This window comes from Triplophysa rosa, linkage group LG2, assembly GCF_024868665.1.
Source record: "Triplophysa rosa linkage group LG2, Trosa_1v2, whole genome shotgun sequence".
In the NCBI taxonomy this organism is placed as follows: Eukaryota; Metazoa; Chordata; class Actinopteri; order Cypriniformes; family Nemacheilidae; genus Triplophysa; species Triplophysa rosa.
Window position 1 is genome coordinate 8,703,350 of NC_079891.1, and position 22,486 is coordinate 8,725,835.

General features: G+C 38.3%; 1 protein-coding gene across 2 annotated transcripts in view; it reads left to right on the top strand.

Annotated features, from left to right (window-relative positions):
• Positions 1-22,486, top strand: part of LOC130565160 (serine/threonine-protein kinase PAK 3) — a 45,669-nt gene that overhangs the window by 18,685 nt on the left and 4,498 nt on the right. Inside the window, exons 2-11 of one of the 2 annotated variants that reach the window (XM_057351746.1) lie at positions 5,666-5,856; positions 8,129-8,229; positions 8,508-8,661; positions 11,521-11,558; positions 12,960-13,022; positions 15,445-15,591; positions 15,851-16,025; positions 16,991-17,054; positions 19,764-19,812; positions 20,955-21,067. In XM_057351746.1, the coding sequence (XP_057207729.1) occupies positions 5,688-5,856; positions 8,129-8,229; positions 8,508-8,661; positions 11,521-11,558; positions 12,960-13,022; positions 15,445-15,591; positions 15,851-16,025; positions 16,991-17,054; positions 19,764-19,812; positions 20,955-21,067 (1,073 nt within the window). In that variant the 5' untranslated portion in view covers positions 5,666-5,687. The remainder of the gene's footprint in view (positions 1-5,665; positions 5,857-8,128; positions 8,230-8,507; positions 8,662-11,520; positions 11,559-12,959; positions 13,023-15,444; positions 15,592-15,850; positions 16,026-16,990; positions 17,055-19,763; positions 19,813-20,954; positions 21,068-22,486) is intronic. The other variant, XM_057351752.1, reaches the window with a different exon arrangement.

Below are 22,486 nucleotides of genomic sequence, written 5' to 3' on the forward strand. Positions count from 1 at the left end.
CCAAATGGCCATTCAAAGCTTGCCGGAAAACCGCGAGCTTAGAAAAACTGAAATACTTGGCAACAGTAAAAGGTCCTGGAAGATCGCAAGCCAGATAAATTGCGCACACAGGAAACCCCGCTGCATAGAAACCATTTTCTACTTTTGGACCTTTTTATAAATGTAGTGGAGTAAAAAGTATGATATTTGTCTTTCAAATGTAGTGAAGTTAAAGTACAAGTACTCAGAAAAAATAATACTGAAGTAAAGTACAGATACTCAAAAAGTGTACTTAAGTACAGTACTCAGGAAAATTTACTTCGTTACTGTCCACCACTGGTTTGATGGTAGTTATACAATGTTGAATAGTATAGAATAGTATTTATATTCAATAGTTCCAAACCATGTCCTTTAGAAATAGGGCTCAAAACCACCAATGTACATGGTGATCCTAGGTACTTTAGAGACAACACAGTCTCAAGGGAATTCGTGACATTGTCACAAACTGTTATCTATTAATTCGTGTCATTTTCGTGTCAGTCATAACAAATTGTTTCGTGTCACCCAGCACGACTTTCAATCCAAAGTATTTTAATATATCTTAATATCTTTAATATGTATAAATATATATCAGTGTTAGGTGTAACTAGTTACTAATTAATTAGTTACAGTACTTTAATTACTTTCCCCTTGAAAACGTAAAGTAAGGGATTACTCACATTTTCAGTAATTTAATTACAGTTACTTCTGATGTAATCAAACTAAATACTATATGTAATATATGTGTGTGCAATAGTGGAATTGACATCAAAATTCAGTCAAACTTTAAAATCCGTGCTTTAATGAATAATTCTCACCTTTGTAATACTTTGGTCAGTTAGTAATACTACTTTATGTAGTTTGTTATTTATTTGAATGAATTAAAAGGGCTCTTTAATGTCTATCCTTGATTTACATAACTAATCAAGGTTATATAGGATATAGAAAGTAATTAGTAATTAAATACCTTTTGGAGAGAGTAATTTGTACAGTACTCTAATTACACTATTGGATATGTAATTAGTAACTAGTAATTCATTACTTTTTTAGAGTAACTTGCCCAACACTGTATATATCCACGCAATCAGATGGGAATTCATACCTATTTTACAAGGTGGCTCATTCATGTGAATTCCTATTTCCTACGATCTCATTCATATTTTTTGATAATATGAATGAGATATGTGACGTTAGGTTTAGGGACGGGGTTAGGGCAGCCTTTTATCGTTGCTTTGCCACCTCATGAAACTCATGAAAGTTCTTTTAATTACTTATAAAGCCTTAAACGGTTTAGCCCCTACCTACATAACAGAGCTTCTACCACACTACAACCCATCACGCTCTCTAAGATCTCAAAACTTCGGGCTTTTGATAACACCTAGAATAACTAAATCCACCAAAGGGGGTAGAGCTTTCTCATACGTAGCACCTAAACTCTGGAATAGCCTCCCCGATACTATTCGAGGGTCAGACACACTCTCCCAATTTAAATCTAGATTAAAGACACATCTTTTCAGCCAAGCATTCACTAATACATAGCTAATGAACAGCAGCTACGCTAATTATTCTCTTTCTGTTTCTGCCCTCGCCTCGGGATGCCCATCCCGAGGTAGGGAGAGATTCCGCCAGGCCCAGATGAACGTCATATGCCCATCCACAACTAGAGATTACGCCAGCTACATCGGAAAATCCCGTGCCATCCTCCTGCGAGAGCCTGCGGACTGACTGACCACTGACCAAGACGGACTACTTGTCACATTAATGCTAAATTGACAATACTTGGTATTTAATGCTAAACTTACATCACATGACAGCAGTTTGAAGTTATGGCTGCACTCAGTGACTTTGATTGGAGGTTGCTGGGTGGGTGTTTGTAGGGGGCTTGTTGGTTGTGGTTCGGAGCATTTCATTTGTTGGGACTGTGTGGGTCTGGTCTGGTTGGTCTTGTTTTGTGGTCGATGTCGGACAACAGAGAAATAAAGTTGATTATGCCATTGCTATTTTTCCCTGGTTGTCCCTCTGTTGTCTGTTGTTGATCGCGGAATGGGACCGGGTTGGACCTGCACGGTTTCGGCGGGTGGGGCTTCCTGGGTCGCGGCTCGTGGGCTCTCCCTGTTCTTCGTGGACGTTGCTCGGTGGCTTTGGTCGGGGTCACTGAGTGCAGCTATGACACGTCAGAGGAGATCTTGCCCTCCCAGCTGAGCCTGGTTTCTCCCGAGGTTTTTTTTTCTCCATTTATTCATCATTGGAGTTTGGGTTCCTCGCCACAGCAGTGCAGTGTTGGCATGCTCACCGGGAGACTGCATTTATTTATTTATTCATTTATTTATTAGATATTATTTATTAGAATGATCTTGCTTGGTCTATAAACACCATGCACTGTGCTGTGTTTTACCTTTCTGTGTTTTTCTTATTTGCTCCTGTAAAGCTGCTTTGGAACAATGCACATTGTGAAAAGCACTATATAAATAAAATTGAATTGAATTGAATCATGAAACTCGAGTTTTTAGCAAAATCAGCCTTTGCGGCTGTGATTTTAAGGTTTGGGGTGAGGTAAGGTGTTGGTAAAATATTTACGACTTGTTTTGATATCAGGTTATAAATATATAAATGTACATACACACGCAGTCTGTCACAGTGTGCTGATGACCAGCCATAATAGTACAATTGGGAGTGTGATATCACTTTTAGATGGTTTTATTGGACGCACGCGCCTGGCACGAAGTTAACTTTTGGTTATAATATAATATAATTTATTTATATTTAATTTTATATATTTAATTATTTATATTACAATAAAACTACTCAACAACTTTATATTTGGGCTACATTACATTTATGTTGTTGCCGCTGAAATGTCCATAGTAGAATGTTACATTATTGATTCTGAATCTGCCATTGCCATTTTGAAAGATGTGTCCATGCCCTGTTACTAATTTGAAAACGCCACATTAGGACTAGCAGCAATGGCTTAAGCAGTTTTGGTTTATGGCTCTCTCTGTCTCCCCACACAAGGGAATTCTCGTACTTTGAGAGTTCCGGTTGGGCCAGAAAAACGACAGTTGAAGAGTCTGTGCCACACCTAGATTCTCACTGCAGACAGAATAAACTGCAAACAGATGAATATTGTTGTTAGTTTGAGACGCTAGTTTAGAGCTTGTCAGCGGTACCAACCAGAATAAAAAAATCAAGCCAATATCAAATAAATACATACACAATTTCAGTAAGTAGCACTTGTGTATTTATTTAAGTTTGGAGAGAAAAGATCCCTTTATATAAACGCAACTTTCCTCTCCAAACTGAAATACACAAGTGCTATTGATATATGTTTAAGGTGACATTTATGCATATATGGTTTACAAGACACTAGCTACTGGCTCTATTCAAAGCAGCTGTTGGTTACACGAGTCAGGCAACACTTCACTAACCTTACAAATCAGTACTGATGGTATAAACGTGGTATTACCTAGACACCACGCCTAAACATGAACTAAAATGATTGTAGACTTTGGCCTGAGTTTGCTTGTTAGCTAAACTACTGCAGTGCAAAAACAATTTTCATATCTCGTTTTGTTTCAGCAAATTATACCCCATTGGAAAAATAATTTTAGATCCATGCTGAATGGTGCATTCATTTTTAGATAATTAAAACTTTTATACATAAGGATATGAATTTATGTGTACAAAATGTGAGTTTATAGTAACATCATTTTTATTCCAATAGGATTTTTTTGCTCTACTAGAAAACAAGATCAAAATACTGAAAGCAGTGGGCAAATCAAAATCATTTTTACATGGGAGGGTGTATGTATGTGTGCGCCAAATGTTTGATACTAGCCTGAATACTGTAAAAAGCTGTGCTGACAGGCTGTTGGATGTCATGCATGGTATATACATAATGGTTTCCTAATGGCAAAAATCCATGCTAGAGGGTCGCAGTCTAATTACAATTGATTGCTACAGAAATGGCGTCTGTGTTTATTTGTGTGGGTTGTGTGTATTTGTGTGTTTCCTTCTGATGAATGTTATGTTCAGTGGTTTCTAAACATATGCATAGTTCCTTGTTTAAATGTAAATGTTTAAAATGTTTAAAAGCTTAAATGTAAAAAAAATGTCAGTGTTCAAATAAAACCCTCTAACCAATTTATTGGTTGACGGATAATGTCTGTGACTCTGTGGCACGTTTAAAAAGTTGTTTTTTAGAGTGACCTGACGTAGCAACCAATGGTGTGTTTGGGGCAGGGCTACGTTTTTGTTAGTTTGATGCGTTTATTGAAAGGAAATTTTAAGAATATTATGTGACATTTTTGGCCACACAGAAACTGAGAATCAGTGCCCTATTTACATGAGGTTATGGGCAGTATCATGAAGTGACATGAATCTACTGTGTGTGTGTGTGTGTGTGTGTGCGTGCGTGCGTGCGTGCGTGCGTGCGTGTGTGTGTGTGTCTGTGTGTCTGTGTGTGTGCTTGGGTTTATGCATAACAAATTCACAGGGAGAGCAAATGTGTTAAAAAGCCTCGTTGTAAACATTCTGGTTATGTTCTGAATACACTACCTTTACTGTTTGACTCTCCAGTGCATACATTATACTAGCTGCTTTTAATTGATAAATGTTTCAGATATGAGGAAATGAGAAAAAAGGTTGTATGTGGGTAGTTGACGAATAAATCATATGTGTCCTATGGTGTGACGTAGCAAAATTTAGAAAACAAACTGTAAATAATACACTGTTTTATATTATTTATATGTATCTTATAAAATTACATAAGAGTGATGACTTGATGTCTGAACATGGGTGCAGAGTTTGTTGTGGCGAATCGGCCATCCAACGCAGAAAGAAATCTCACAGACAAAGGTTCCAGATGCCTTTATTGCTTGAGCCAACAATGTGAGATATTCAGAGTTCATCTGAAGTGATCTAACAAATACACATCTGGCTCCATACTTTATACAGAAATCTCAAGTTGTTTTTCACATTGTTCACCAATCAGGTTTCACATGATATCATCTTTTTGTTAGCCCGTCCCCCCACCTGGCCCACCCTTCCTGCGCTCGCCACAGTTATGTTTCCGGCTTACCTTATTAAAATTTAATCGTGGCGAGCGCCTCTTCGAATTTTTAAAAGAAAAACACATATCATGATGTGCCCTTTAACCTACACTTTTCCGAACACCTTTCCGGGGCTTTCGGACAATACATGATTTACCATCAGTTTTAGTTTTACTCTGGCACATGATTTAATGTAATAATGAGCTCATGGTTTAGTGTAATAATGAGCAACCCAGTGTCCATGGCTTTGTGCTATAAATTAGACATGTCTACAAAAGTATGTGTGGTGTATGTGCAGTCCCTGTCTTAGTGTGATCAAATATTTGGTGTGCTTGCAGGTGTTTAAGTGCTCAAACTCATACAAACCCATAGTCCATATTGTATCAGAAAAATACATGAGACCAATAACTAACTAAAATCTAATACTATATTAGAAAAACCACCATAAGTTTTGCTCCCATACATGAGAGCATCAGTAAACTCAGACACTGAAGTTCAGTCTATTCATGTTAATGTGGTTCCACACAAGACTTTGTAAATCATTTCATAGACCTTGCAAGACCGTCACCTTACAATGATTTTCTCTCTCTTTGCAGGTCATAGTGAGTGCAGCTAAACATGTCCGATAGTGTCGATATTGAAGAGAAACCACCTGCCCCCCCCTTGAGAATGAACAGTAGTTCCCGTGACCCTTCCTCAGTGCACAGTTCTAAACCGCTTCCAATGGCTCCAGAAGAGAAAAACAAAAAAGCCCGTCTCAGGTCCATTTTCCCAGGGGGAGACAAAAGTAAGTACCCCTTCAATGTGACTCAAACATTATATGATCCAGTGAAATCTTATTGGAAATGTATTCGTAGTCACAAGGTCCATGCATAATTTAAATACTCCATTTCACATTTTCATTCATATGTTGTATTAAGCATTGAATATGAAGAAAAATATGGGGATGTCTGCCTGCCTTACTTGTAATTTTGTTGGGCCAAGAGCTACAGTATGCAGCTGGACTGGTTTGTAGACTCAAACAAAAATGTCCATGTTTCATTCAAAGTCAAAAACATCATCTGCTTATCACTACAACATAAAAGAATCCATTAGATGCGTCCACTCGCATGCACACCAGTAACAGCAATATAAGGACCCATCCTTGATTCTCAGGGTCATGTACTGTAACATGATCTGTGGTTATTCATTCCGCCGCTCAGCCCTGAGGGTGCAAGGAGCAAAACACATCAGCATAGATTCTCTTCTCAACTGCCCACCTTACAAAAACATAAATGCATTCCTCAAAATATTATGATCACTTGTTTTTGTATTAAAGAAATCTTCCATGTTTTCAGTTTTTGTAGTTATATCTTTGTCTATTTAACCTCTAGGGTTTGTTGAAGCCAAACACAACAGGAAGGGGGCCTCCAGACCTGAACCCCTGGCCTACATAATCTGTTGCTTACATCCACATATCATGCTTCAACGGCTTTACATGGTCATGACAAAAGTCATAATGTAGGAAATAACTGTTTATACACATAAATGTGTGTTTGCAAGCTGTGTCACTCAGTGGTGTACCATGTAGTAACAAAAAAAGTGGTGTACTATACCAGGCGGGGCCGCAGGTAATATTGTGTATATTTTAAGAAATGCACTCATTATATGAAAGAATCGTGAGTTTAAAAACAAAATAAAGAAAAGGGCGATACAGTTAAAGGGAAAGCTACCGTTTTAAGCAGGAAAGCAAGTGGGTATACGGAGGGGGCGTGCTTACTATTTTGGGGGCCCTAAGCAAAGTCAAGACCTGAGGCCCCCCACACATTGCCTAACATTTTTGTTTGAATTGCACAGCAGTATTGAGTACATGGAATTAATGAGACATATATACATACAAATATAAACTGGATTTATTTTACGTTGAACCACATAACAGCACAAAATTCTCTACAGTTTGTTATAAGAATAAACCTTCTTGGTTTTTGGGATGAAAAAGTGTCCTTTATTTTATTCCGAATAATACAGAATGCGTTTAGCTACATTATAAGAAAGTAAAAGGTGTAAGATTCTTCTTTTCATGCTTCTTTTCATAGCATTGTTTTGCAATATTCGTAAAATTAGTATTAGATTTCTTTTCTTTTGCTTTCTTTCGCTTTTGAGCACCGCTTTGATACGTGCACTTCATTGCGTATATCTGAGTGTCTAAATCAAGCGTCAAATGATTTTACCGCTCGTAGCCACTAGGGAGCCCCCAAGCTTGCGGGGCCCTACGCATTTGCGTGGTTTGCGTGGTGGTGAACAATGCTACTGGGTATACGCTCCTTTTATAATATAAATCTAATGCGCTCCTATTATATAAGATATAAATCTTTAGAAGTTGTTATACGCAAACAGCGCTGTGGATAAAGTAAGCATACGGCGTATACGTGCGTATGACCCTGACTACACCACTGGTGTCACTGTTTGCTTTAGAATTATGGAAGTATTCTCTTATACATGAATGATGCTTCTACAGTTTCAGTACAGTCTTAATTCACAGTAAAGTTTAGATTCGTCACTGCAGGTCCAAACACTACAGTCAGGTCCAAAAACTAGTCAAAATGGGTATTCGGGAAAGTGTGTTGACACTGTCCTTTGACATGTTTTGTGACGTGTCTTGCACACACTGATTGTTGGAAGCAAATTTAATGTTATCTAATAGGAATTAGCATACTTTAAACGCATTTCTGAGGGCTAAAAGGCAGACGCTGATAGATGTGCAATAATCAGCTGGTGAATTAACCACCTGGCTGATGAATTTTAAATTTACTTGACTGGACTTTCCCAATAGGTTACCAAACCACATCTGCTGCACGACCCAATTAATATTCATTGTTTTCATATCTAGGCGTTTACAAAGGTGCCTTTTTGCATTTCAAAAAGCTAGAATGAGAAGCTAGACTCCCTTATTGTCATAATCAGGTGTCAGTTACACTGGCGCACCCCAGTAATGTTTGCAAGATTATTACTTGTATCTGAAAGCCCGGCAAGGGTTTCCATCAGACCATCAAAAGTATGTGCGTTTTTCTATTCCACAGCCAATAAGAAGAAGGAGAAAGAGCGTCCTGAGATATCCCTGCCCTCTGATTTCGAGCACACCATCCACGTTGGCTTTGACGCAATTACTGGAGAGTTCACTGTGAGTTCACCCAAAGATCTCAGGGGTTGAGAATGTGTGTGTTTGGAATGGATATCTATTATTGTGTGTTTTTATGACAGTTGGTGTGCCTGTTGTGCTTGCTTGGACATTCGATATTAGTCATGAGTATTTGAGACCATATGTATAATGTGCAGAACATTGGCCAATACTAAAAATAAAACATTATATGCATTTGATATTACTAATTTGGTTGAGGCATGCAAAATATTTTTATTTACTTACTGTATCTGTACTTTTTGTGTCTTTTACGAACACAGGGTATTCCAGAGCAGTGGGCCAGGTTATTGCAAACGTCTAATATTACAAAGCTTGAACAGAAGAAAAATCCCCAGGCTGTTATAGATGTTCTCAAGTTCTATGACTCCAAAGAGACCGTCAACAACCAGAAATACATGAGCTTTACATCAGGGGGTGAGACACACCCACATACACACTACTTTTTGAGATTTTTCATTAAGGCAACTTTTCTTCATCTTAAATTGTATCAAAAAACACATAAATAAGTTTAAAGGGTAAATTGTTCTAATTTTAAATTGTGTCTAATTCATGATTTTTATCATTTTTTAGTCTTGGGTTTGAAGCCTTTTTATTTCTGTCTCTTACTCACTTATACAATGTTTGTAATAATCAATAGTTTATAAATGTGTAAAAGTTGTCAACATTCTACCTGTTTTGGCCACCAGAGGCCCCCATTGTGCTTTTGTTTGGTTCCATTGTTCCCTTAGTTTTTAGTTATTGGGTTCACCATTGTCTTGTTTCCACCAGGGTATTTAAGCCCTCTGTTTTCTTTAGTTCCTCGCTCCAAGTTTGAGTAAGTGTACCCCTTACCCGTGGACTTCATTGTGGAACGGTGGACGTTATCCTTTCGGAAAGTACCCTTTTGTGTTTCCCTTCGAGAAACCTTTTGATTTTTTGGACCTTGTTTTTGGGATTCCTGATTTTTTTCCATTTTTTACTTTGTGGATTTTCTACCTTTTTTGTGTGGAATTATTCTTCGTTACCTGAAGGAATATATGTTGGTCCAATAAACTTCTTTACGAGACTTACTGTGTCTGCCTAACCTTCTGGGTCCAACCCTCCTCTAGTGGCTCAACCGGTTAAGTGACGGTTTCTAACACCGTAGACCCGAGTTTGAGGCTGGGTCCTGACAGAAACTCGGAGCCTTCATGAACCCAGAGGCAGCCAGTACCCAGGATGTCATTGCCAGGTTGTCTCACCACGAGGGGGCAGTCCAGCATCATGAAGCCATGCTGGCTCAGCAAGAGGCCTTCATGGCGAAACACTCGCAACTTCTGTCGGAGATGCTGGCATCCATAAGACAGATGTCTGATCGACTTCCCCACGCAGCCCCGGCCGGCCCTGCAAATCAAATGCTTGTGGCAGCTAATCCTCTGGCTGAGCCCCGTCTTCCACCTCCTCAATGATTCTCAGGTGACCCGAGTTCTTGCAAGGGGTTTTTAACGCAATGTGCTCTCTGCTTTGAACTACAGCCCTCCTCCTTTCCCACGGACCGGGCTAAGATGGCCTACATCATCACCCTGCTGTCCGGGAGAGCCCTGGACTGGGCCACTGCGGTGTGGGAGGCCCAAAATTCCTGCCGCGCCAGTTACTCTGCCTTCTTGGGAGAGTTTAAGAGAGTCTTCCAACACCCGACCAGTGGCTCGGAGTCGTCCAAACAGCTTCTGACTCTCCAACAGGGCCGTCGCAGTGTGACCAATTATGCCATCCAATTCCGCACGGTTGCAGCAGGGAGTGGCTGGAACGATGAGGCGCTCAGGGTGTGTTTCCTGAGGGGTCTCTCCAACGCCATTCAAGATGAGCTTGCCACTCGGGAGCCGTCTGATGATCTCGAGTCTCTTGTCAAGCTGGCCTCACGCATCGATAACCGCCTGAGAGAGAGGGAACTCAGTCGCAGGCCTCTCTGTCCCTTCCCGACCAGCCCCAGCTCCGAGTTCCCACCTCCATTCCCACCAGCTTCTCCAGAGCCCATGCAGATAGGGGGCACCCGCATCTCCCAGGCCGAAAGGGATCGCCGGATGAGAGAACGCTGTTGCCTGTACTGTGGCAAACCGGGCCATCTCCGCTCTGCCTGCCCCGAGCTCCAGGGAAACTTCCCGTCCCGTGCAGCCCAGGGAGGACTGTGACGGGGAACATAAACTCCTCCCATCCATCCAACTCCCATTTGCTCATAGCAGTCACCCTTTCCTGGGACCATCGAGAGCTACCCCTTCGAGCCTTGGTAGATTCTGGGGCCGCGGGAAATTTCATGGACTGTACCTGGACGAAGGAGAACGGCATTCCCTCGGACTCTCTAGCCACTCCATTGAGGGTCACAGCGCTGGATGGGAGACCTCTGGGACCTCTTGGGTTAGTTACCCAAGCCACTGCCCCTCTATGGCTGGCAGTTTCCCAACACCAGGAAGTGTTAAGCTTTCACATCATTCATTGTCCCGAGTTCCCCCTCATCCTAGGTTACCCCTGGCTCCACGACCACAACCCTTACATCGACTGGTCCGTGGGGTCGATTAGGCAATGGGGCCCAACGTGCCAGGCCACCTGTATCTTCTCTAATTCCCCCGGCCCTTCTCCCGAGAATGTAGAACCCATCGACCTGTCCCGAGTTCCCCAGTGTTACCATGACCTCAAAATGGCCTTCAGCAAACAGAAGGCCACCACGTTACCACCCCTCAGATCCAACGACTGTTCCATCAAATTGCTTCCGGGCACATGTCCCCCCCCCAGAGGCAAAATTTTCTCTTTGTCTCCCCCCGAACGAGGCGCCATGGACTCCTATATCAAGGATGCTCTGGCACCGGGTCTTATTCATCCTTCCACCTCCCCAGCAGGAGCAGGATTTTTCTTCGTGGCCAAGAAGGACGGAGGGCTACGCCCATGTATCGATTACCGAGGACTCAATGCTATCACGGTTCGTAACCGGTATCCCCTTCCTCTCATGGCCACAGCGTTCGAGCTACTGCAAGAAGCATCCTTCTTCACCAAACTTGACCTGCGGAAAGCATACCATCTCGTACGGGTCAGGCAAGGTGACGAATGGAAAACTGCTTTCAACACTCCCACCGGCCAAAAAAGACTGACAAAAGTTGCTTAGTCATGAAGATTTTACTTGACTTTAAAAAATAAAGAATTAACTGAAGAGATGAAGGACACTGCTTTTAACAATTCCTCTAACAACATTTCTCATAAAGAATAAAAAAGGCAACATTTTTATTCTATTTATGCACTAATAGAATTGTTATTTCATGCTTTCAGATAAATCTGCTCATGGTTACATTGCAACCAATACTCTGGTGAGTTTTGTTTTTATTCTTTCCAATTTAACATTTCATTTTAAATTTCGAGTTCACCTTCATGAATCAAATGATTCATGATTCAAAGCACCTTTCAGTATTTCCATATCCCCATGAATAATATACTAGACATGCTATAAAATGTTCACAGCCCATATGATTATGTTTGTCTATGAATAAAAGGACCCATTTTCACAATTCCCTTAGTAACAGAAGAGTTTTACTCTTCTGAGTTTTACGGTGGTGACTTTACAACAGAGATCAGATAAATTTAAGTATTAACAATCCTTTAAATGATATATTCTGTGGCCATTCCCTTACAGAAAAGACACATGAATTTCACATGTTTTTCACATGTGATCACATGTATACAACATGTGTTTAACATCCCATTATGGGATGACATGTGCAACATGTGGGGACGTGAAGAACATGTGATCACATGTGGAGACATGTCGCATATGTTATCCCATGGGTTTTTACATGTTATCCCATGGGTTTCACGTGGGAATTCACATGGAATTCACACCAAAATGTTCCAAAAACACACATTTCACATGTGATCACACGTGTTTTTTGCACATGTGAATTTCATGTGTCTTTTCTGTAAGGGTTACTTTAGTAACTGATTTTGATTTGCCATCTATTGATCACATTGAGGTTTTAAGTTCAAGTAACAGTAAACACAACTGCTAAAAGAAAAACTGAAAAAAGAGCTTAAAGGTACAGTTCACCCAAAAATAAAAATTCTATCCTCATTTACACACTCTGGAGTTCCAAATCTGTATACAATTTTTTTTCTGATGAACACAGAGAAAGATATTTGGATGAATGCTTGTAAACAAACCTATCCACACTAATGCGTTTGAAAACGCATCTTTTACTCTCTGTTTTGGCCTTTCGTCCACACTGACACAGCATTTTTGTTAACGAAAACGGAGCTTTTCCAAAATGCTGTTCTCTGGACTTCTATTTTTTCTCATGTTGAGTTTCCATGAACTAAAAGTCATGCCATAAAGTTAAAGACATTCAGGTTACTCAAAATATGCAACATTGCTTCATATATAAATGCATGTTCTTTAATAGCTGTTTAGGTATTTTCAGAGGAAAAGCTCATTCTTTACATGGCACTTAACAGACAAACTTAACAGACTGTTTGGACAGATGATCCGAGTTTATGAATATGACATATAAAACCGCTAATATCCCTCCAAACAGTTATATATTTCCCTTATTGATTTTTCTCACATATAGAACCATGCTCAGAACCACCCTTTACCTCTGTTTTCCTTCCTCACACCTTTCCCTCCAAACCTTCTCTGCAATCCATTTGTAGTGTTTAAATAGTTTTTTTTGTGTCAAGTAAAATACCCTCCCGTTCTCAACCTTATCATCATTCAGAATCGCCTCCTGTCTTCCGGGCCACCTGTCAGCCTTAGAACCTGCAGCGCGTTATTTGACAAGGTAAACTTTGTACTTTATACTGTACGGCACTGAAGATGCATCTTATTATTTGGCAAGGCTACTTCCTTAAATGTTCCCGCACTAGTCTAGTTTTGTACTGCACAAAATACACTGTGTGTATACACAATATATATATATATATAAAGCAACACTGTATATTTAAGCTTTTTTTTTATAGCTGCCTGGTATACAGCCCAGATTCGTGGGGCTTTAAGTTAATGTTTTGCACTATACCTACTGCAATGATTTCTAAAACCTAAAACTTAAAGTTCTGCATTGCAGCACATCACATTGTAAACAATTTTCTCAAAAATCTCTTCTTGGATTTTCCAAACCTGTATTGATAAAAGCTTGGCTTTATACACGTTTGGCTTGAATGAGCCTCTTCACAATTGCACAGACGATGTCTGGTTACTCACCTGAAGTAATATCACAATTAAAATGCTTCTTAGCTTCACAACAAAGGTAGTTCAGCATACATCAACATATTATGTTTAAAGACCCCATGAAAGATCTAACAAAACTATGATTTGACATTTGCTACTAGCTGTCCCACCAAACGATGTACACTTGCTGTCAACTACAATATACTGTAGATGTACTCTGAATTTTGATCTCCAAGCCAAGAGACATTGGGTACTGTAAAATACACAAAACTCTAAATTCTTGGGGTCTTTAAGAGAAGGAAATTTTAATGTCAACATAGGTCTTAATTGACAGTCATCCCACCCATATTTTAAGATGTTAGTCATGTCTGTTTATATTTGCTTGCTGGACTTGCTTTCCTTATCAGATTCTTCCTGTACTGCAGTTCACCATTTAAACATAAAGTACACAGCCATATGAACAGTGCTATGCATGCCAGTGTGTGTATGTGTTATCTTTTGCCATTCATCTCATACCTCCAGGTGCTGCACACCTCCGAAAACTCAATCTCTTATATTTTAGGTGTAGAGTACTTTGTGGGCTCACTGCCAGTTTCTAACTGGCAAAGACAAATATCGAAATCCATGTGATGCTTAATCTTGTGAGTGTGACCTTTACACACATATGGCTGCTGATTTTGTACAAGATTTAGCCCTGTTTTTTAACATACTGGATATGCTAGCAACATAAATGAATTTGGTTTTAAGTTGGCCATTGATCCAAAACATCACTGACCTGCATGTGTGCATGTGTGCTTGTGTGTGTGCGTGTTTGTGTGTGTGGACCAAAATTTGATATCTTTGTAGGAACTAAACTGCCACAATGACAACAGAATCTAAATCAGTTCCATTGTGGGAACGTTCCAATTACATGGAAGCAGCTTAATAAGAGCTTAAAAATGACTTGAAACTATTTGAATTAAGTGAACAACTGTTTCTGTAAAAAGAATTACAGAAATACTTTTTGTTTGTACAAAAACAAAAAGTCTTATTAACGTATCAGAATCGGTGAGTGCTTGGATGTTTGTAAATGTAACCTTTGAAATTTCAATGACCAATGCTTTAATTACATCACACTCGCTATTTCTCTTGGTCATAAAACATAAGGATGTTTTCCATTAGCTATTACGTTTTAGTAATGTTAGCACTGTCAGTGTACTAATTGTGTAGCAGAGAGATCAAGAAGTACCCTTAAACGCCATTTACATCTGTCAGTAAACAACAATCTAAAACATACAGATATTCTTAAAATATTGCACTGCCCTCTAGAGGTTTAAATGTTTGCAGCTGGCATAAAACAAAACACGCACATGGCGACTTGAATTGTGTAAAATTTAGTTTAAAAAAAAAACTAACAATGAGCACTTTTCCACCGAATCGTTCTTGTTGCTTAATCGTTCCACTCCGTGCCGATCCATGCCAGCCGGTACGTAAATGGTTTCATTTTCCACCGCAGGGCTGATAACGGAAATTTTTAGAATGTAAACACAAACGCGCCACGCGCTGCCTTGGTAACACGAGAGACTGACGTATAACGGCTCTGCGCGCATTCATTAGCATGATTCAGCACGGTTATAGAACCGTGCTGAAAATTCCGAGCCGAGAACAGTTTGTAATCGTGTCGTGTCGAACCAGGCTCACGTGGAAACATAACTGTAACCGTTTCAGACTGTGCTTAGAACGATTCGGCGTGATGGTGGAAAAGCGCTCATTGAAGATAAATCTCTCTTATGCCAATTTATATGATAAATATAAATAATATGAAACAATGCAATATTAACAGTTTGTTTTATAAATTTTGCTATGTCACACCATAGGACACATGTACGAATTATTCGTCAACTAGGCTACCCATCGATACATTATAAAACATGTTTTGAATAAAAACACACTGAACAGACATAATAAGTGCAAAAATGTTGCCTTTGTGACCTGTGATGTTGAACAGCCCTCTTTGCATTCTTTGCGTGTGTGTGTGTGTGTGTGTGTGTGTGTAGCAGGGTGCTAAGACAGCATCTGAACCTCCTATTGCACCACCGGTGTCTGAAGAGGAAGACGAGGAAGAGGAAGACGAAGAGGAAGATGATGATGAAGATGATGAGGTCCCACCTATCATTGCTCCACGACCAGAACACACCAAATCTGTTAGTATGATTTGATTTTGTAGATCACTGAGACACATTATATCATCATATATTTTCCATTTTATTTATTTATTTTCTGGTTTATTTATATACTTAAGTTTTTTTTTTTACAGTTTGGGGGATTTCTGTTAGGTTTGCTTGAAAGAGTCATGTTTTAACTTTAAATCTTTTGAAGTTATATCTTTTACTTTGTTGTTCTTCTACAACAGACATGGCCCAAGAATCTCTTAATTTTTTTACCCCATCTATGTGATTCTAGATCTTTACACGTTCTGTTATTGAGCCGGCTGCACCTCTTGCTCCTGTCAAAGAGGTCACAACCCCTCCAGAGTCCCAGGTCCAGTCAGAGAACACGTCCAGCACACTGTATCGTAACACTGACCGACAAAGGAAAAAATCCAAGATGACCGACGAAGAAATACTGGAAAAATTAAGTATGTGGACATGCATTTTGTATTTAGCTTCAGGATTTGATCAATTATACACAAGTAAACATTGTGTAGAAGGGATTACAATCCCCCAAATCAGTGGTTCCCCCTCCCAGAATGTTTCAGATCTCCTTATATAAAACACCTGACTCAACTGGTTAGTGTGTAAATTATGGAGACATCTACAAAATGAGTTGAATCATGCGTTTTAGAAGCGGAGCTCTAAAACAATCTGGGAGGGGGTCTCGAGGACTGAAGTTGGGAACCACTGACCCAAATGATTAATTTGATTTAAAAAATATATTGCTATTGAATATCCTTTGCTGGGCGATTCATTTTTTTATTACTACTGTATTTATATAGGAAAGAACAGAGCCTTTTAACTTTTAATTGTTTTTTTACTTACAGATTACTACAAATACACATAAGAAATGTGTATTTGCCAGCAGTAATATAAATAAAAACTACAAATAAAAGCTTCAAGAAAGACTTTATTGTAATATTAAATTGTATTGTACACATAATACATTACAATATGTTAGATACGATACCAGCGTCTAAGTATTTGTATTAATCAATTAATTAGTTTTACACAAACAAAAATGCACAGGATTCCTGTACACATTCCTTTACAACTTTTTTTGTACTCTGTGAATCATCTCAGTCTTTTTTCCATTTGACTCCACACATGATGCAGATTAGTGACAGCACTAAGTACAAAAACAGAGATTACAGTTTTTACAAATGACAGAGATTACTGTTCCTGCATTGGCGGTCATACTCACGAGTCACGACAGATGCACACAGACATGTCCAGATCCATGTCTGTGTCATTCACAAGCATTAACAGTTATTTAGACTGTGAGCCAAACTCTGAGCATCTCTCATTATTCTGCGGTCACCTGTCCCACAACTGTGTGTGTTTGCACCTTCGTACATATAGTATTACAGGCCTCTCTGTTTTCTTCCAGGAAGCATTGTTAGTGTTGGAGATCCCAAGAAGAAATATACACGTTTTGAGAAAATAGGGCAAGGGTATGTATATCCATGGTCTTCCTCTATGCACACACACACAGATGCACATTGCAAAGTTAAAAAGGAAACAAGAAAATAACATTTAGATTACACTTAGCAGATGCTTTTATCCAAAGTGACTTACAAGAGGCAATAATAAGTAGGATAAAACAGATGGAGAGAAAGATTTGAAAGGAGAAAAGGCGAGGAAGAAAGAAAGAAATGACAAAGAAGCAAATTAAAATGTAAAGGTGCTGTGTGTAATTTTTATAGCGGCATCCAGCAGTGAGGTTGCGAATTGCAACCAACTGCTCACTCCACCCCTCCATTTCGAAGTAGACTACTACGAAGGCCGAGAGAGGATTAAGATGTAGTCACGTTTTCGCTTCTTTCCTGAAAGAGATAACGTATTAACGAAACGTGTTCTGTAGAGCAGTTCATCTGTTTAGGGCTACTGTAGAAATAACATGGCGACATGTCAACCACATTCTATGCAAGGGGACCCCGGATCGCGGTTTTATGTAGATATAAATAGCTTATTCTAAATCTAGAAAAACATAATGCTTCATTATGTAAGGTCTTTATTTATCTCTGAAGACAGTTATGTATATTATATTGCATTTCTGTCAATAGATCCTCAAAAAAAATACACACTGGTCCTTTAACCTAGATGTGACTATAGGCCAAAAACAAAGCAAAACTGAGACTGTTTAAAGTTCATAAATGTATGTTATTCATTTTGTTAACCTTCATACCAATTAAAACTCTGTTTCTTAGAATAGAATGAAAGTAGATGGGGACAGTTGCCATCAACAAAATTATGATAAAACTAGCCCATATGACTTTTCTCCTTCATTGCAAATCTTCCAGAACAATATAAATTAAATAAATCTGTGTGGAAAACAAGCCAAAATGTCAAGTTAAGCTTAAAGGGATATTTCACTACTGAATCAAAAATTTCCCATGTTTTACTCACGCTCAAGGCATCCTAAACGAATATGATTTTCTTCTGGAAGAACAATGCAGTTGTTGTTATAATCCCAAGTATCATTTTACCTCCATGCGGTAGAATGGGAGTGTTGACATTTTGAAGGTCCAAAACGTACATCCATCGATCAAAGAACGGCTCGACAAGGCTCTGTGGTCTTAACAAAGGTCTTCTGGCGCGAATCGATACGTTTGTTTAAGAGAAATATCCATATTGACAGCGCTATTAACGTTAATATCTAGCTTCCGTTATCCCTCGAACTGTGCGCGCACTGATGCTTGCTTTCCGGCAAATGACGGTAACAAATGCTTCCGCATATAGGAGCGACATCCTATTGGCTCAAAACAAAAAATGCGGCGTTCGTCGTCGGAACTTATGAAAGCGAGCATCAGTGCGCTAGACATTAACGTTAATAGCACTGTCACGTGTCACGTACCACCAGTGGTCTCTTCAAGTACCTCTACTAAACACCAAGACTTCCAGACACAGAAGCAGCTTCTTACCCCAGGCAATCTCCCTCCTAAACAGATAACTGCTCCTTAAGAGCAATATTCCACTTCCACTACTCCTATAGTGTGCACTATAGTGCTTTATTATATCTACATTTTATTTATACATAATATATACAGTATATAACACTACCTCTACTTACTACATTATCCATTTGCACAAGTGTACATACAATCTGTTAATATGTATATTCTACTATATACTACCCAATGTCTCTTATATGTTGTTATTATCCCCCATTTTCTGTAAAATAGTCTTTATTTTATATATGCATATTTTAGAATCTTTTAGACTGTAAATATTATTATATTGTATTGTCATTGTGTTGAATGTCTGTACTAGAAGCTTCCAACACCAAAGAAAATTCCTTGTGTGTGCAAGCACACTCGGCAATAAAGCTCTTCTGATTCTTCTGATTCTGATTCTTCTTCTGATTCTGATTCTTCTATTGGTACACGTACCACAGTTTGAGAACCACTGGTCAAAAAGACCTCATTTTGGTCATAACAATTTGACAAATGTGTAGTTACAGTATTGGACGAACATAGACAAAGGACAGATTTCTGCTTACTTGCTTCTGATGCTTCCTGTATAAAGTAAAACTGTGTTAGGATCAGAGTTATTATAGTTTTCATTTTAGTTTTATTTTTTTTTAATTAGCTTTTCTTTTTAGATCTTTAGTTTTTATGTTAATTTTAGTTAAAGTTTTAGCAATTTTTGTATATGCTTTTGTCCTTTTATAATTTATTTGTTTATTTTTTATGTTGCTATATAATATTAATTCATTTCTATTTTAGTTTTATTTCAGTTTTTGTTTATTATTATCATTTTAGTGCTTTAAACTTATTTCAATTTATTTTTAATGCAACATTTCAATTTTAACTTTAGTTAAGTTTTCCCCCATAATTTGTAGGTCAATATTTTATTTGATTTCAATGAACAGAGACGTTTTCAAAGTTTTAATTTTAGTAAACTAAAATAACCTTAGGATCAGTCCAAGATTGTGTTCATTTAGCTATAACCTGATCCAGTTACACCCTTGCTCTTGCTCTATTATTCATGCACCCTGATCTGTGGACTGGTGCCCTGACAAGATAAGAGACAAGTAGATAGCCCCCTACATATGTAATTTTTTATTGCTGAACTTTGACCTTTTGTATTTGCATAATGTACATGTTCAAGGCATGCATTTTAATAAAGTTTTTACCAGCTTCTCTGATGTGTATTTTCAGGGCATCTGGCACAGTTTACACCGCTATTGACATTGCCACGGGGCAAGAGGTAAGCATGTTTACATATGGGTTAATTACATTTTTATATATTTTGTTTGTGTCCCTATGGTTTAATTAATTTTAACAGGGTTAAAATTTCAAAATACATTCTGAAATTACTTGTGTACATTCTCTTTTCTGAGGACAAAGTCTGACATTTCTGGTTTTAAATCATTTTGAGAGAATTTTGGATGATTGCAAAAATGTCATTGTGGTGGAACCGTAAAAACTTGATTTAAAATATGCGAAAATATCAATATAATACCTACGTGGTTTAGCACAATCTTACATTAGATCTATTTATTAGTAAATTTAAAAAAAATGGAACAGCATTGTTCTGAATATTATAAATAATTTGGGGAGTCATGTGAGTCGAGATAAATGTTTATGGTGTAACCACTATTTAAGGAGTAATTTTGTTAAAATTGTGCAAAAAGACGTGACAGGAGATGAAATCACAGAGAAGTGTCTCTTTAAAGGAATAGTTTACCCAAAAATAAAAATTCTGTCATCATTTACTGTCCTTCGAGTTGTTCTAAATCTGTATAAATTTGCTTATAACCAAACATTTCTTGGACCCCATTGACTACCAAAAAATATTTTGTTATAAGATATTTTGAAGAATGTAGGATAGCAAACGGTTCTGGGGCACTTTTGATTACCATTGTCATTTTTCCTATGGTAGTCACTTGGGTCCAAGAACTGTTTGGTCACAAGCATTTGTCCAATTATTAACCAAACAAAGAAATTTTTACAGGTTTGGAACAACTAGAGAGTGAGTAATTATTGATAGAATTGTTCTTTTTTGGGTGAACTATCCCTTTAAAATGTGAGATAATTTGACATGTTTAGCGTATGGTCAGTTATTCTTAGGTATAAGGTAAATGTTAAATGCTATGACCCTAGGAATACATACATCATTATTATGAAAATGAGTATTAACTTTAAACAATTCATTTGAAATATTCCCATCAAGGTTGTATGTGCATACATAGGTGTCCATTCATGCCTGTCAATTTTTTTTAATTAAAATGTCAAATGGTGTAACCGTACACAAAAACAAAGTTTGGAATATGCATTAAAATCAATGGTTTGTGCACTGCAGATATAATACATTAGGGGAGAACTGATCATGCCTTTTGATGAGTGCAGGTGGCCATCAAACAGATGAACCTGCAGCAGCAGCCAAAGAAAGAACTCATTATTAATGAGATTCTTGTGATGAGGGAAAACAAAAACCCCAACATAGTGAACTACCTGGACAGGTACAACCTTCAGCTGAAGTGTGAAATTTCTGCCCCTTATGTATAATATATATAATATGGTTCAATTTGATATACTATATTTGTTTAGAACATTTAATAGTTAAAAAGCTTTAAAGCTCTGCAATAGATAAACATCCGTAAATTAAAATTGAAATGCCATACAAATTATCAAATCATTAAAACTACCATTAAAATAATGCAACAGGCTCATTGCAAACTGTGTACCGCAGAGATGACATATTTTTGTATGCAAACCCCGAAAGTAAGTTTTAAGACTTCTGGTTCCATCGCCCCAAAGTCTGGGTTTTTGGTAGCCTAAATCGCCTGAAATAAGGTCTGTGGCTAACAAAACCTCTAAATATTTTCATTTTTTTTTAACCTTTATTGGGTCTTTAAAACGACAGTTGCTAACAAGTTGCTAAATGCGACTACCAGTGCAGCGTTTACTTTCGGGTTAGCCTACAAAAATACGTCATCTCTGAGCCACTCCATACATTCCTCTGCTCGCCTACATTTCTGCATAGCCCGAAATACGTAGCTCAAAGTACAAATTGCTGCACATTTTATCCACTAGAGGCGCTTGTTTTTTCTCAGTTCGGATGCGGTTACATTCAAGGTTACAAAGCAGACGATACTGAACATTATTGATGTATATTCTTCAGTTCATGCTTGTGTGACTGGCGGATAAATATAGGAACCTTTGCATCGTTCCGTGAGACTGCCATCTAGTGGTAGGCTGTAGTTTATGCACGGCTGTGCGAGGATCTGAAGTTGTGTGTGTGTGGATTGTCCAATGCAAAACCGCGAAAACAAAGTCTCAAAATCCAAATGAACCGAACAGGAGGAATGAACGCGGGTCGCAGAATCCACAAATGCGCATCTTGTTATTGACGTGCACAAATTATGATATATTAATACGAAAGATAACATCTGGATTCACAAATATCTCTCTGTTTGTACAAATCCATGCAGATTCATTTAATTCTAAATTTTGCGGACACGAAATGAAAGACATTTCTTTGAGGGTCATAACGCATAGGCGTCGGTTTATTCATTGCTAGTTGTTTGTACATGGTTGTGTAATGCTGAAAACCGTGAAAAGAACGTCTCAAAATCCAAATGTACAGAACAGGATGAATGGACGCGCGTTGCAGGATACACAAATACACAACTTCTCATTGGTATGCGCAAAATTATTATACATGAACACAAAATTAAACATTGTATTCACAAATCTGTCTCTATTTGTACAAATCGCGTCATGTTTATTAAAATCTAAATTTCACAGATTCAAACCATAAGGCATTTGTTTGTGAATAGTAAAATACAAGTGTAACTTGTATCACGTTCACGGATAACATCCGTGCATGCATTTGTTAATCATTTTGAGATTGAATTCATCCCATACGATTCACATTT